The sequence below is a fragment of the Diorhabda carinulata genome, chromosome 6 (genome assembly GCF_026250575.1).
Source record: "Diorhabda carinulata isolate Delta chromosome 6, icDioCari1.1, whole genome shotgun sequence".
In the NCBI taxonomy this organism is placed as follows: domain Eukaryota; kingdom Metazoa; phylum Arthropoda; class Insecta; order Coleoptera; family Chrysomelidae; genus Diorhabda; species Diorhabda carinulata.
In genome coordinates, this window is record NC_079465.1 from 28,833,573 (window position 1) to 28,850,678 (window position 17,106).

At 29.5% G+C, this 17,106-nt stretch overlaps 2 protein-coding genes and 1 long non-coding RNA gene across 3 annotated transcripts; 2 read left to right on the plus strand and 1 right to left on the minus strand.

Moving 5' to 3' along the window:
• Positions 1-260: 260 nt before the first annotated feature.
• LOC130895430 (X-box-binding protein 1) lies at positions 261-7,564 on the plus strand. The gene is made up of 3 exons (XM_057802702.1): positions 261-790; positions 1,974-2,456; positions 6,901-7,564. Exons 1-3 carry the CDS (start codon positions 645-647, stop codon positions 6,986-6,988), a joined length of 717 nt encoding a protein of 238 aa, XP_057658685.1. The 5' UTR covers positions 261-644; the 3' UTR covers positions 6,989-7,564.
• LOC130895431 (uncharacterized) lies at positions 1,110-1,692 on the minus strand. The gene is made up of 2 exons (XR_009059463.1): positions 1,520-1,692; positions 1,110-1,170 (listed from the first exon to the last, which is right to left on the minus strand). It is a non-coding gene; the product is annotated as an uncharacterized LOC130895431 (long non-coding RNA).
• A 1,112-nt stretch (positions 7,565-8,676) lies between the features above and the next one.
• LOC130895433 (endoplasmic reticulum resident protein 44) lies at positions 8,677-16,769 on the plus strand. Its single transcript, XM_057802708.1, has 5 exons — positions 8,677-8,939; positions 9,121-9,193; positions 10,213-10,575; positions 12,837-13,226; positions 14,126-16,769. Exons 1-5 carry the CDS (start codon positions 8,871-8,873, stop codon positions 14,452-14,454), a joined length of 1,224 nt encoding a protein of 407 aa, XP_057658691.1. The 5' UTR covers positions 8,677-8,870; the 3' UTR covers positions 14,455-16,769.
• The last annotated feature ends 337 nt before the right edge of the window (positions 16,770-17,106 follow it).

Genomic DNA, 17,106 nt, shown 5'->3' on the forward strand with positions numbered 1-17,106 from the left:
CTGTTTATCTTTTCTTATTTCTTCGCCTCTTTTCCTTTCTCCATCTTATGATCTTGTGACTCATTTCTTTTAATTTTTCCAGATATTTCTCCATCTTATGAATCATTTCTCGTTGTCCTAATTTAAAAAACAGTCCATCAATCATGAGTAACACAGTCATAAAAACATATATACCTGTTATTTTAAACTTTTTTTTTTAAAGAGACATGAAATATGATTCATGTAAAATAGAAGTGGTAAACAAGTTACAGGAATTACCCATATATTTCATCAGCCAAATCGTGACCTACATACACCCAAAAAATTCAAGTAATTTTTACATTTCAAATTGCGCGCTTCTGTATCTAGAAGTTTATTGGCTATATTTATATAAGACAAATATTCTAGCCAATGGAAAAGCACCACATAACCCGAAATGTTCATGTCAAAAAATTGTAAGATCGATATTTACGCAATATATAGGTAGTGGGGAAAGAAATGAAGTGTAATTTTACCAAATAGGTAATTGCATCAGAACAAAAAAGATCAAAGTTTGAACTCATTATTCCATACATTGAAGAAATATTCAGAATATAAAATAATATAATAATTTAGAAGTGGTTAATGTTAACAATTGGATAACAGTAAGAACGAATTTACTTATTATGGCTACAGCTGTTTCGTCAATTCTCAAATATTTAGAGAATACAGAGAGAAAACAGAATTTTCCAATGGAAATCAGTGACGACACCCCTAAAACGAAGAAGAGAAAATTGGACCATTTAACATGGGAAGAGAAACTACAGAGAAAGTGAGTGCATTTTTATTATTGCCATATTTGTATATTTCGTCCTATATCTCTATTATGATTATACCTTTATAATATTGATATAAGTATAATTGTACTCTAAACTATCAATTTTTATTAGCATTAATAGCTTTAGTAGAATATAGAGATTATGGCATCACATTTGCCAATCTTACACTTGTATTCAATAAGAGAAGATGGCAACATATTTTAGACAACAAAACAAAAATTCTTCTTATACAGTTTTCGATTGAAAGTTTATTTCACTTTAGTGTTTGTAATTAATCAAATGAACTTTTGTTGTTTGGAGTAAAACTAGTCATTATTTAATTTTCATGTTTTTAATCCATATCACTTCAAGTAGCTAATTGGTAATGATAGATCTAAAAAACATAATAAGTACATGCAAGATAAATATACATTTGTTTTAAAAACTAATTTTCCATCAGAAAACACCTAAAATCATTTCCCTCTTCACTAGCAGCATCATCAAATTGCTTAGAACTGGTCAAAACGTGAATTAACATTTGTTGAAATTATTGTTTTTGAATGTCAGAAAGTAATATAATATGTCAAGAAGAGCAACATTAGGTTTTTCTCTGATACATTTTGTGACATTATGTTCTGACATTAAAAAAATTAATGTTTTCTGTTATTTAAAAAATAATCCTTCAATCATGAGGAACACAGCCATAAAAACAAGTTAGTAATGTGAATTCTTCTATACTATACCAAGCTTTTCGAAGTCTTTGCACATCCATTTCCAAGACTGGCAAAAATTCCAAATGAAACGGGCTTAAATGATAATATTAATTTACTAGAATATTGAAATTTACTCATAAATGAGATTGTAAATTCAAACTAATGTCACACAAATTACAGAAAAACACATAATTCACTAATTATTATAAGCTGCACAGCATTCATTTGAAAACTGAAATTAGGTTAGGATATTAAAAAACTTTTTTTAAGTAATAAAAACACATTTCTTATTTATTTTTATTTGTTATCAACTTATTATGTGGAAACTTTGGAACAATAATGGTTTTATATGGCGAAATTAGGGTTAGACAAATGTTTGTTAATTTCTGTAATACTGCCATTCTTGTCCTAGGCGTATACGACTTGTGTAGCATACTAATAATTATTACAATCATACTTGTTAATAAAGTCATAATTGTTACAGAAAATTGAAAAATCGAGTGGCAGCTCAAACATCTCGTGACCGGAAAAAAGCCAAGATGGAATATATGGAACAAGCACTCCAACAATTATTTTCCAAAAACGAGTTACTTACAGCTGAGTGTGAAAATCTGAAAATCGCTAATCAAAAACTTCAAGAAGAGAACAGAGAGTTGTACAACCGTCTTCAAAGTCCTTGCTCGAGTTGTAATAAAGCCCAAAGCCGTTCTGTCGGATATGAGACTCCCAATGGATCAACAGAGTCCCTCCTTCTACAGAAAGGAAGAGCCACGCATCCAGCAGCGTTTTTGAGCAAACAACGAGCAGTGATATTGATGAAAATCGTACTGAGTTACCTTCTTTACCCGATCTTCTCGACGAACTGGAAGCGGACGTTGACATTAACTCATTGGAACAACTTACCCAAAGCCTTTTGCAAGACATTGCCAAAGACTTGGATACTACAGTTTCAGAAACTAATAGTGACGTAAGTGTCTTTTGCTTTACTTCAAATTAGAGATAGATTTGTAACTATAGTTATTTCAAGTAATAATTTGAAAAACAAAAAAGACTCAATTTTTACATAAAACTTTAATAATACTAATATGCGAGGTTTCATTATTATTGAGGAGTACTGCTCATTATTATATTTAAATTGAGACTTAACAACCACCTTGTTCAATCATTTCTATTATTGTGAATTTACATAGTATCAAAGTTATTATATTTTAATTGCAAATTTCAAACACATAGATAATGATACAATAAGGTGGTACGAATATTTTTTTATATGTTATTGACAGCTTAGAGTTTTTGTTGTGAAATACACAAAAATATTTTTTATATGTCATTCCCAAAAGTTTTCTCTAGTATATTTGTAAATTTTGGTATGATGCCGGTCATGAAATAGCAAAAAGAGATGAGTCGCCCGACTGTGAACTGAATTGTAAATAACTTCCGCATTACATTAAGTATTAGAATCAGTGAATTATTAAAAGTATAAATAACCATAATTACACAAAAAATTAATCCCTCGGAATTCTTAAATAAAATCGTTACTAAATCAAATAATACTGAGAAAGTAATGAACATAATAGTAATACCCTATTACTATAAGATAATGATATTATCTCTACAATTCTTAATGTTGGGTTCGTTTGTTAAGTTTGTAAGGTGATTACAAAGCGAGAATATCTAATAAAATTTTCGCTATTTGATGACCGGCAATATAATATATTTAATTTTTTATAAAAATTTTAAGAAATTTAACAGTCAATATGCATAACAAATTAAATTTATATCGTAAAACACTTATATGTACCTAGCTTCATTTTCTACCGAATTATAAAAAATGTTATAACCCATTTCTCTCACTGAACTGATCCAAAGCATGAAATTAAGGTTATTTTAAAAATCTTTCGTTTCCTGAGATTTATTGGCTGATATATATGTTATATAGTTTTTGTTCCTGTGGTTTTCATTGTTTATTGCAAATTTTTTGTGTAGTATTGTCATTATTAATAATGCAATAAGCATAAACCCCATTGTTGAGGCATCTATTTTGGTCACTATGGAACATAGTAACAGTTAACATAAAACTGTTTTTGTGAATGATTTGAATGTACATAAACTGTAACAACCACACGAGGAAACTGTCCGATCAAAGAACTGATTCAGGAGTAAGCAATAACTTTGAGAAACATAACGTTAGGGCAATTTCATAAATAAATGAAAACCAAGAAATGTTATGCTTCTGAATTATTTACACAAACTAGATCTAATGGACAATGACTTTTTTGTGAACGCAGCTTTACCAGTTTGCACCATTTGGTGATCCATTAGCTATGATGAATGACTAGTCTTCTCAGAGAATTGCATTGTTCATAGGTAGCTGTCAAGAGGTTCTATTATGTGAATTGTGTATAATTATTTATGAAGATGATGCAACTGAGTGATGCATGTGGCTCCCTTGTCTGTTAAGATTATATTCGTATCGAAACTATATGTGATTGAAAATGGTAAATATTAATGGAAACATGTATTGAACCCCACGAATTCTAGAGATCTTTGTGATATATTGGTGTAGGAATGAGTCAATTTATATATAAAGCATGTCCTGTCATTTTCAAAGTTATCACTGCCAGAGAAGGGATTACCCATTACATAATGATTTCAATCATTTCTTTCCTTATGTTTTAGTTTCAAATTTTGCAAAATAATATTGAACAGTTTCATCATTTCCCATTCACAATAACAAAAATTTTGAATTTTGAGATATCTATGAAGTGGTTAGGGTTACAAATGTTGTTCATGTTTCTCGTGTTTATGTATATTTCTTTGTCAACAAAAATTTACCACTTTTGAAACTCAAAAATGCAGACCATTTTGATAACCAATTCTCACTGAAAATGCTCCACCAACTATTTTCTTTGACATTTAGAATAAGTAGTTTTGCCAGAATGAAGATATTTTTAATAATAATTTTATTTTAATTTGTTTTTAGATACTTTGATGCGTTCAATTTGCAAACCTTTTGCTTTATAAGGTGATGCATATAATTCACACAATTTTTTTAAGTTAATCAATATCAAGCAAAATCTGTGTAATATGTAGACTCTAAGCACTGCACCAGTCCCGTTAAAATAATATGTTGATAAATAACTTTTTATTCATGTTCTTTCATCACCCATCACATATTTTATAATTCTTATCACAAATCCGGTTTGGTATTAGTAATCTTTAAATCAAACAAATGTTCAAACTATTATTGGTTCGAAATACTGTTTAGAAAAAAAAAACATAAATCGGCTGGGGTACTTATTATGTTAGAAATACCAAAAATAGACCAGTTACTGTTCATTTCCTTTATGTAATCTTTTAGCGTTTTCATACGCTTCATCCTTCCAATTCCTCTTGACTCCTTGATTTACATTTAATTTATTCTTCAGAATTTTTAGTTCGACTACACCTACATATTTGCATTTCCATGACGTTTTGCATTTCGGTTTATGTTAGTGCTGCAACATAATTTTTTATTACTTCGCCACTATATAATCATACCTATTCTTATCCACTCATGCTGTTTCCTGCTGAATTATAAACAATTGCTTAAAAACTATTATTGCACTAAACATAAAAGCTGCTTCTGCGTGTTACAATAATCAAAACACGTGCACTGCTATCCTGAATTCATAATATTAATTTACAAGATTCCTTTTGACCATTAAATGAAGAAAATATATATTTTTATTCTATTCAAGGATCATCATTTTCACATTTATTTTATTTAACCATGTTATTTCAATTCGTTAACCACTCATTCACAAAGTATGAAAATCTTATACAATCTTTTATGGAAAATGGTTATCTTTGAAATTTGAATTGTTCTTTTTATCAACGTATTATTAGAATACACGCATGGTTAAAATGAAAAGCATGCTGTAATTTATTGTTATAAAAAGTACCAATAATTAAACTATATTACGTACAATATAGATTGTTCAAGGTTTGTCATTATAGTTATGCTTAACATTATGATAATGATAGAAATGATGGATATACTTCTAATAATAACCTACAACAAGATAGGTTGAGATACCATATGGAACATATTAATACTTACTTTATCCCAAGCCTTTCTATCCTTGTGGATGTAAGGCTTTTGTGGAGTCTAGCTATGATGTAGTATCTCTTCTAAAAAGTTTCCTCCATTCATTTTTATCCATTACTTTCCATTTTTTACTTCCATGTTTTACTTGCCCTTTTTTTTAACTTTTGCTCTTCTAACTATGTTGTTTTCTTCCATTTTTGCAACATATCCTAACCATCTTAGCTGCGCTTCTTTTTTTTGTATCTATAGGTATTGTTTCTAGATTTTTTCTATATGTATTATTTCTTATCCTGTCGAATCTCGTTTTCCTTCTATATGTTATATCTATGCTTTTTATCTTAATTCTTTGTATTTGCATGGGGGTCCACGTTTCTGTCTCAAAAATTAGTACAGCAGTTACTACTTTTCTAAAATTTGTGTTTTTATTTCTTTTGGTAACTCTATTTTTGCCAAGAAGGTATTTTTAATATCTCAGAAGAGTCTTCCTGCTGTTCTTGTTCTCTCCTTCTCCCTGTTGTCTTGGATGTTTTTGATATTCCGTGTCTTGTTCGTTGTTTTCTTATATAGTCCTTTGATACCACTTATCGTTGTTTCGTCTACTCCTATATTTTAAGGATCCTCCATATGTTATTCTTGTCTATGTTATCGAAAGCCTTTTCAAGGTCTTTGAAACAAAAGTATATTTGACTTATTATAAAATTCGTGTTTATTAAACCTTTATTTGGCTTGAAGCCGTATTGAGTGTCTTCTACCGTTTCTTTAATTGCTTTTCCCGACCTTTTTACCCTTCCATACAGTTTACCAACTATGCTAGTGTAATGCCTCTATAATTTTTGCATTCCTTTGTGTCTCCTTTTTCATATATTGGAACTAATATGTCAGTTTGCTAGCCTCCTAAAGCCACTCCTGTTTTTATTATTTCATTAATTCTAGGCAATCCATCAACTTTTTCTGTCATGTCCACTGTTATGCTGTCTTTTCCTAGCGCTTTTACTGCCTTCGTTTTTTCAATCGCATTTGCTATCTCTTCCTTTTTGTTATATGTTTACTTTTAACCAGTATTGTTTCCTATTTACTTTCTTCCTCTGTTGTTATTTCTTCTCCTCCCCATAATTATGAAAATAAACATTTTGTTATTCAATTGACCTAGAATTAATTTGATAACAATTTAATTTTTAAAATGGTACTTTCTTTAACATGCATATTTTAATATCGTTCAGCGCAATTTTTCAAAAACTGTCCATCCGCTTGTGTAACGTTACTCATGTATGTAATGTAAAATAAGTTTCTCGATGAACTCATTTGAATTTTGTATTTGCAGACAACAAAAAGCTTTGGAGAAATGGTGGGGAAAACATCAACAAAACTGGAACCCCGTGGGAACGATGTATCTGATACTAAGTCATTAGAAAAGGATATATCAGAGTATCTACTGCTCCACCACAACTATGCTGCAAAACCACCTTTAGATGAAGTTAAGAAAACCAAAGACTCATGTAAAAAAAGTAAAAAGTTGAAGAATATCAAACCTGAGGAAAATAAATCTAATCTTCAACCCATAATTGATTCACAAAATGAAGTTTTATTTGGAACGGTAAATAAATCTAGCAATATGGTAGGAATACTTGTCAACGATAATGGATTACCTGTTATGGAAGAAGAACTTCAGAGGTTAGAAGCCGATTTAGAGTTGAATTTAATTGTTGTTCCATCATCTACACCAAATTGCTTGTCCCCAATATCCTGTGGTGATTCTGATAGAGGTTATGAATCGTTGGATTCGCCAGTTAGTTTATCTGAAGATATATGGGATCAAAGTATATCAGAACTATTTCCTTCTTTGCTGTAGGTTTAAATATATAGATTTATTTTTTAATTAAGAATCGTTGAGGTACAAAATTATTTATTTTCGTTTCCAATCAATTTTTTGTAAACAATTATGTATATTTTTCCAAATAAAGTTCTGTTGTTTTAGTTGAGATTAATATTAGAATTTTAATTTATTATATTAAACATAGATAAGTTGCAAATAATATCTTGGTAAAATTTGACACAATATCTTAATAAAAACTAGAAATACTTTCATCTGAAACAATTCATTGAAATTCTGGAGTTGTTCAGAAAAACTTCGAAGATAACAAGGAATTCAATATTGTTGAAAAAAATGTAATTGCCTGAACAGACCCTAATGCTTCAATACTAATTTATGAAATATATGGTTGAAAAATTCTTCTCTGGAGAGAGAAATGCTGTATTGTCAAAAAATTACCTTCAATTTGTAGACAGAAGCCTGAAAAACAACCAAGAAACAAACATACAAATAACTAAATAAAGACACAAATAAAATAAAATCTGAATATTAAATATAAATACTAACTACATATACTACTATAAACTAACTATAGCAGTCTCAAAATATGTAATAGTTTGTATTAAGCATCAATAACGTCTTTTATAGAGTAGAAGGCACTTTCTACTGCGAAATGCAGGCAAAGATGTTATAGATTTCATTTCAATTGGAAAATGATTGTGCATTTTTTTGCCCTCAGGTAGTCTAGCCATAATACATAAAAATTTTCTTATATTAGGATACATATCGATGTCACAATTTGAAATAAGATTCGAAATCGACTGCGGTATGCCCTAGCTCCGCAGCTACTCCTGCCACTTCACCATCCACAGCCGATTTCATTCACAGTGACAGAAACTGGAATGTTTACTAGTAATAATGTATAGTGGGTAGCTAGTTGTTTCACAATTCAATGTCTTCATTACTATAAATAAAATCATTATGTTCAATTAGTGGTCCACCTAAGTCCTGGAACCAGCTCAAGGGTGGTCATGACCCTATGGCCCCCTCTGCCTTTGCCTATGCTGGATGTTGATATGCCGCGAATGTAATTAATAATTAATAAAATCGATGTAACCCGCGAACAGGGAATTGTTACTAAAAAATCAAAATCTAGCGTTGCGCGAACAGTAGTTTTAAAAATTTGTGTGAGATCGTTCCTAAACTGATTCGGAATCGGACCCGTATACAAAACAAATATTTTTGATCTATGGTTTGATTTGATCGTTTTTATGACATTCAATTGTCAGTTGTCACCATTGAATTGTCATAGGAAAAGTCAATTTACCTGATTTCAATTTGTCAAAATATGAAAAAGTAGATTATCTTGGTTAGAAATGAAGTAGATGACGTTAGATGTTCAACATTAAATGCCGCATTTACAGATATTATCAATAAAAAGTCGGTAAAACAGAATATTTTTATTTGTACTCATTAATTTTATGGTGATGTTGAATTTTATAACACTGAATATGTTCAACATTAGGGTTACATTATTTTTTTTAATTACAGTAAGTATAAACCCCCTGTTCGTTGAAAAATATGCTAAGAAACCCTATTAAGTATTTTAGGTGTAAAATAATTATAATTATTTACAAATTAGAGGATATTTTATATCAAGCTAATTGAATGTATTTTATAAATACTACAGGTCTACCTTGCCCAATAATATTCTCTTTCTTTACTTTACAGATTGTCTATATTATTGATCAAACTGATAGTGGTGCTGTACAATTAAATCAACAAAATTTAGATATGACTTTGGGTAAGCCAAAACATATAAATATATTATTCACAGCTTTATCAAAGGTCCAAACGATTATATTTTGTCTTGGAGAAATAAAGTAAAATTTTTTGTAGCAGTTTTTAGTGTCAAAGACTTCATGAGAATCTATTTTTTTTTGATATTCTACATTCTGAGTTATGACTGCATATGTAAAAATTCAAACGTTACTTGGATGTATTTTGTTACTAAATGTGCTGTAATATTTGATATGAATGCACCTGCAGCACAGCCAACAACTTGTTAATATACCTTCAAATATGTTGTATCTGATATTTTTGTTCTTATATATTGCACAATCATTATTATTGGTATTATTATTATTATGTTTCACATGCCTTGTGAATATCTGTCCAATCCCATGTATGGTTTACTGTTATATATCAGGATTCAAAATCCTTTGATTGAATTTTCCTTACAAAGTTTCTTCGTTCTTTCTTCTTCACTCCTTCTTTTGTTTGTCTTATCACTCAGTAACTATAATTTTATTACTTCCATCTTTGGATGTCAATAACAGTTTTATTGGATTTGTCTGCTTCCAAGATTTTTAATACTTTTTTTGCTTTGAAAATTCTTTGGCTTCAGTTATTTTGTGCTATTTAAAATTTCTTTTTGGGGTATTTTATAAATATATTGTTTTTCAACATTTATACACTTTTATTTGTGATTGAACCACTCTTTAAAGCATTCTGCTCTGTCAGGAGATAATAGCTTTAAAATATGCCTTTCATTGGGTGCCAAATTGGGGTTGTAAGGCAATATTACACATTTTGACAAATTTTTATTCAGAAATATCCCTTCATCTTTCTTTTTTATCCTTTGAGAATTACTACTAAACAAATTTTTTTTATTTTTGGGTATTTTAAGTGGAATCATGGTGCTTTCACAACTACCAGTATTTTCAATAAAACATGTCTAGCTATGTGTACTTAAAATTTAATTTGACATTATAAGTTCCAGTCTATATATTTATAGATTAAATATCATTTTATTTGTTCCAGCTTCCAATGAATTAGTATTTATAAATTTTTATGCCGATTGGTGTAGATTTAGCAATCTCCTCATGCCAATTTTTGATGAATCGGCAGATGCAATTGCTAAGGAATTTCCAGAAGCCGGAAAGGTTGTATTAGGCAAAGTTGATTGTGATAAAGAAAGTTCTATCTCATCTCGATTTCACATTACAAAATATCCGACGCTAAAGGTTATTCGCAATGGACAACCCGCTAAAAGAGAGTACAGGGGGCAGAGGTCCGTTGAAGCTTTCACTAAATTTATTAAGGATCAATTGGAAGATCCCGTTAAGGAATTCAAAGAGTTAAGGGAATTGGGAGCTTTAGAATCTGATAAAAGAATAATCATCGGTAAGTTATTTTTCTTTTTTATGTTTTATATGACTGATATTAGAGATGGTATATACTTAATGATGATATGAGGGCTGCTATCTTTTAAGGACTAGATTAAATGAGCTGTTGAAAAATAATAAAAGTGAAATTATAAACAGTGACATTTGTGTTGATAAATTTTCACATGTTTATTAGATGATGAGATAGTGAAAACGATCTTGATTTCCAGTTGACCTACTTCAATCATTTGTAAAAAAATTTAAAATACATATACAAAATTATTGATGGTAGTGGATTACAAAATGTTCACCATACTTTTCTTCAATTTTATAGTTATCGTCTTCAGAGACTGATGGTTCACTTTTGGTCTCTGAAGACGTTAAGTTGGTTATCGAAACGCGTGCGAGACAATGTAATTGTGAGTATTGGTGTATTGATAGCGTAAAAAGTGTGTTGAGTATGAATATCACTAACAGTTCCAGAAATTCCAACTTAGTTTGTTTATTTAGGTACATTAAATTATTGTAATGTTGTTTTTAACATCTCGTTTTATATGTAAACATTGTCTTATTTATATGGAACAAATATCACAATATTTGGAAAAAAGATAAAACATTGTCAATACAATGGAAAAATAAAACGGCAACAATGAAACAACATATTTATAAATATACAAATATTTTTAATACAGAATCCAATATAAAAACGAGAATTTTTAGAAATAATATATTTACATAAATATGGCAAAGCCAATAATGGAGAAAAATAATTAAGCAATTGAAACATTTTTAAATTTCACCTAAGAGTATTATTTCAAAATGAAGATTCAGTTAAATATTTCAATTCAGAACTTTAGAAAGATTGGAAACGATTTTTCAATAATCCTCTTCTTTTATTTATTACAAATAAGCTTTCCTATTATAGCTGATTCATTGACTGTTGACTAGTGAAATATTAGGTTCTATAGTATAGTTAACTCCATAATTCACAAGTGCCAATTTAAAACTTTGATACGTGTATTAATCTACCAATTTTCATAGACCTCATCTGTTTTATTATTCTGTTTTCAATACACAGCACACTTTTATAGTACAAAGATTTCAACTGGGGGCATATTGGTCATCACAAACAAAGCCTCAGATCAAATGATGAATCTACAGTAAGCACGGATGGCCCAAGTATAATTAAACTTTTAGTAGCTTGCTAAGTTTTCGTAGTAAGTACTATCTCCCAAGCCAGTGATGCGTCTACAATAACCTAGTGCAATAGACGATAGGTTTTTCTTGGATACGATTTTTGGTCTACCTATCCTATTATTAACCTTTGTATTTCTATAGCGACGCTCCCCACTTGATGACTGATTATCTCAGAACTTTTTTGGTGATACCGTGGTGGCGAAGGTCAACAATGAACTCTACGAACACCAGCTATAGAGCAAAGTGCATGCATTGGAAGTAGAGGATTATCCAGCAAGACTGGCCTGAGCTCGTTGGTTTCTAGATAAACCACGAGGTGATGATACAGTGGAAAAGTACTGTTTATTGATGAAGCTCGTTTAACACTATACAGTTTTAAAGGCCTATAACTCAGAAGCGAGGGGTTGCATGAGAATTTTGTGACAGCATTATTGTCACGTCATCTACTCACTCCCGAATTTTTTGCATCAAGTCCCGGAACACTCTGTATACTGATTAATGGATTGCCAGGATATTAGAACTACAGCACTATGAGAATAACAAACATTACAAGAAATAACAGCAAATTTGGGCTTCAAGTTCACTCAGACTTACAATGTGATGCTAGATAAATAATTCTTATTACGTTAGGAAAAGTTTTTAGGTTAGAATTATCAAAAAATTAAAATTATTATTTTTTAGACCTTTCTATATAAAATATTTTCATGAAACAAGGATTTTGATTGCGGGTATCTCGTTATATGTTCTCCTAGATAAACTGTATTGAATTTTAGTCTTTTTTGATATTTTCTATATAGAAAATTTTTAATGATTATCATGATTCCTTCTATATATTTTAATTTAATCATTTATTCTGTTCCCGAAACATTGAAGCGTCTGTCTTATGTAAACAGCATCATACTATTACTTCTTTGATTTCAGTTTAGTGAAGTATTTTGATAATGTATCAGGTCTTTTATGACTCATTCTAATAATATATTTATTAAAATAGTAGTCGATGAGAAAGTCCACTATTTTTCATATTAATTAAAAAAGACGTAAAATCAAGATCATTTATGAGCGAATTTGTTGAATATATTTAAGGTTATTTCGACCGTCGTGACCAACCAGAATATAGCATTTTCCGACGCGTAGCCACTAACCTAAAAGATGATTGTCAATTTCATGTGGGTTTCGAGGAAGCTTCTAGGGAAATGCACCCAGCAGGTCAACCAATAATTGTATTTAGACCTAATAAATTACGTTCAAATGACCTGGATGAGACGTACCCAGGTGGACTGAATAATTTTGATGAATTACACATTTGGGCGTCGGAAAAATGTGTACCACTGGTTAGAGAAATAACATTTGAAAATGCCGAAGAACTAACTGAAGAAGGTTTACCGTTTTTAATTCTTTTCCATCATACAGATGACAAGGATAGTATTAAGAAATTTAACGAAATTGTTCAGAATGAGCTGCTCTCAGAAAAACGTAAGTTATTTTCGAATTTATTTCTCTTCTAAAATGATATAATGCATATTTATATAATTATCTTTCTGATATCTGATTTATCCATATAATTGAACAATTCTTTGAAATAAAATAAAATTGTGTAGCTTAATAACATTCCCCTTATATTATCTATAAACAACTATGTGATTATTTTGACACACTGCAAAATGATTCAATCTACAACGATATACGTTGTACATTTTAAAAACCATTATTTTGTTTTATGAATAGTTTGAATGATGACAATTACTACTTAGTAAATTGAAATAAGAGCTGAAAATGTCGTTATCATTGAAAATTGGTAACTGGTACTGAGTGACAATTTTTAAATCTTATTCAGAAGAATATTATTCAAGAAGTTATTAAAATTCAGACCCATATGGTTTTGATGACACAATCAATCATATAGAAATATCTTATTTTTGAAATGATTGTCAATTGCCAGTATCGTATTTATGTTTTATGTACACTGTTAGTGAATGGATCTATTGTGTCCCCTTTTCTAGCTGTGGAATTGAAGATACTTAGTGTTTACAGCTGATCTATTATTCCCACCTTTTTTTAGAAAGTTCAGGATGTATGCTGAATCTAGCTGCCAAAAATCTTTATCTTCTATTTCATGTGTTCCCAGATGTCATGCTCTGGAGTTCCGATAGTCTCTCATACTTCAAGAAAAAGTAGATAGAGGTTTTGAAATACTAAAAGATATCTCGTCGTCGTCTCAATGAAAACCTGAATAGTCTAGGTTTAACCGAGTGCATATTCTGTTATGTAGAAGCGAAACTTTCATGAAATAGAAGATGAAGCTTTTTGTAAGCTAGATTTATCCCACATCTTGATCATATAATATTGTTTATTGTTTTTTATTTTGTTTTTAGAATCTATCAACTTCCTTACAGCCGATGGTAAAAAATTTGCACACCCCCTACATCACCTTGGTAAAAGTGAAAAGGATCTACCTCTAATTGCTATTGATAGTTTTAGACATATGTACCTGTTTCCTAATTATAAAGACATAGAGATTCCTGGAAAACTAAAGCAATTTCTCAAAGATCTTTACTCGGGAAAACTACACAGGGAGTTTCATTATGGTCCCGACTCTGATACAAATACTGAACAAGACATCACTACTCCTCCTGTTAGTACTTTCAAAAAATTAGCTCCTTCCAAAAATAGGTATACTTTACTTGATAAGGATGAACTGTAGAAAATGTATCAATATATAAATTAATGTTTTTTTTTTGATTTGGCAATACAACAATCAATGTTTCAAGTGGGTACATTTTTTTTTAATTAACAACTTTATAAGTACAAAGCCTTTTAATTATATAGACCAATACAAAATACTGTTTTTTATGGCCAAAAACATGTGTTTTTTTGAATTCTACAAGTTAAAATAGAATGTTTGTGGACATTTAGAGCTACTAAGATAATAATTTCACTATAATAAAAATAGTTTTGTATGATATATAACACTTAAATTGAGATAAACTATTATTTGCCCCTTGCAAATAATTTAAATATTCATTTCAACAAATTTTATGTTACATAAAATATTTGGATGCTGTTTAAATTATTACAAAACATATATAGGCTCTAGCAAAATGTGGAACTCCGAATTTGTGGCTCAATAATGATTTTTACGAAAAATTGTGAAAAATTTGTTGTATATTTTTTATATCATGTAATGGTGCTTAGAGATTTTCTGTTCGTGCCACATTTTTTGAAATATGAAATTTTAAATGCATCAAATTTTAAATGTTTTGAGTAGATATATTTCTAAATTTACTGATACCAGGTTTAGGGGGTCTCTGATTTATGGTTTACAGCTTAAAAATTAATTTAATTGTAGGGTTGAACATTTATTTATTTCATAATATTTTATACCGCGGCTTTTATTCGATCTTCTAATTCTTGGAGAGTTTGAAGCAAGTCCGTATAAACTATAAATATCAAATATTCCAAAGAAAAAATCCATTGGAGATAAATTCGTTGCAAAATGAAATAAAACATCATCGTGCTGAAACCAAATCTATTTTGATAACTGTAAATGATTTTTTGAGACGTTGAGGTTTTGTGGGTATTTTGTATGGCCTTGTTCCATCCACTAGAAAATATTCGAACTATATTCATGTTCATGCAAAATGCTGCTTTATCGGAAAACACAAAGAGAAAATTTACAAACATCATTTAATGATACACGATAGTATACAAAATATACAAAAAATTCCATTAGATACAATTTTTCATATTTAATTCACAAATTCTATGTTCCGTCCATTTTGCCTGACCCTGTATAAAAAATACAAATTAATTGAGTATTATTCTAATTGTCATATTTATTTATATCTCTATTGCATATTGCATTTTCACAAAACAAAAAAAATTAATTGTATATTAAGTATGTACATACTTTTCAATTATCTACTAAAAGTGTAATTTTAGACCAGGGTCAATTTATAGCAGTAAATAGTCAATTATTTTTTTTCTTGAAAGTCGATAATTCTTAATAATCTTCATATGAAAGCTGTAATTTGAGAATTCGATTCAAGGTTTGTTGAATTGTTTAATAAGAAAATGTTTGTTTTAATATTTGCTTTTTACAACATAAATAATTAAGGAGAGTTGTGCAGTCTAACATTGCTTTTTAGAGACTCAAATATGCTCAACTCGTAACATAAATATGAATATAAAGTAGTATATCGACGGTGGCACCTTAATATGTAGTGAAATAATGACAGGCATCAACCAGATGAAAATGAAATATTTGCATTTGATGTTATATAAAATCTAGCGACAACTTTTATTCTAGTAATTTTGTTTTAATTATATGCATCATGTCATGGGCCTATAGTTAACAAGAATATTAGTAAAATTACTTCATAAATAAACCTTTGTTTGAAAAAGGGGCTTGTTACATTATTCAATTTCAATATGTAGTGTAGAGGTAAGGAAAACCGTCTTAAATGGGGGAAAGCTAAAAAAGTGTGCATCTGTAAACAGCAAATTATTGTTTGAAGACTCACCAAAATAACGTTAGTGTAGCAAATGGAAATGATATGAATTTAGCAGTTATAAGCAGAGTGAAGTGTGCTAGGTTAAAAAATTTTATATTTTACTGATCTTTTGTAGTTGAGAAATATGCAGTATGCAAAATCTCAACTACTTAAGTGGCCAAAAATAATTTGGTAATTATAACCTGTAAACTTATTGAAAAAAATGGATAGTGATTTGAAGTTAACACGCTTTTTTTTATATAAATCTTGCATTTCTATCAAACACTCATGTCTACGTCCGAATATTATAATAACTGAATAAAAAAGTGTTGGTGTAGATGTTATTGTTTATTATCATCATATATTATATATTTCATGTACAGTTTTCGAATGGATTTATATATTAATAGTTTTGTTAAAATAGTTATGACTTTCAAATAGGAATTTAATTTACTACCCTACTCAAATAATTTCTGGATTGTTTTTTTAATAAGTTTTTTCAATAAATAATGACAATTTATGATAATTTTCTTCAGAATGTCTTTTTATAGCGAACGGTTTCCTTGGCATGTACAACGATATAAAAATCTACATATCCCTTAAATAATAAATTTTATCGAGTTGACAAAGAGTTCCTTTTTGTTGAAAAATCGATTGAAACATTTATTTTTGCTATCTTTAGGCTATACAGGTTGTCCCTGTAAAAGTTACGGATTGTTAACCATCGGGTATGAGCCGCTCCTGGAAATGCATAATCATCCATTAAAATTCATAATGTTCGATTGTATAATTTAATATGTCACTAAATATATTGCATATGGGTTGCCGCCCAAATTTCAGTCCAGGATATGATTAATTAATAA

Excerpts from the sequence above, each read along its gene's own strand:
- LOC130895433 (XM_057802708.1), top strand. The coding sequence starts at position 8,871 with ATGGTGATGTTGAATTTTATAACACTGAATATGTTCAACATTAGGGTT. Across the intron at positions 9,194-10,212 it reads AAATTTAGATATGACTTTGG|CTTCCAATGAATTAGTATTT; the intron begins GTAAGCCAAAAC and ends TATTTGTTCCAG. Across the intron at positions 10,576-12,836 it reads TGATAAAAGAATAATCATCG|GTTATTTCGACCGTCGTGAC; the intron begins GTAAGTTATTTT and ends AATATATTTAAG.
- LOC130895430 (XM_057802702.1), top strand. The coding sequence starts at position 645 with ATGGCTACAGCTGTTTCGTCAATTCTCAAATATTTAGAGAATACAGAG. Across the intron at positions 791-1,973 it reads GAAGAGAAACTACAGAGAAA|AAAATTGAAAAATCGAGTGG; the intron begins GTGAGTGCATTT and ends TAATTGTTACAG. Across the intron at positions 2,457-6,900 it reads TTTCAGAAACTAATAGTGAC|ACAACAAAAAGCTTTGGAGA; the intron begins GTAAGTGTCTTT and ends TTGTATTTGCAG.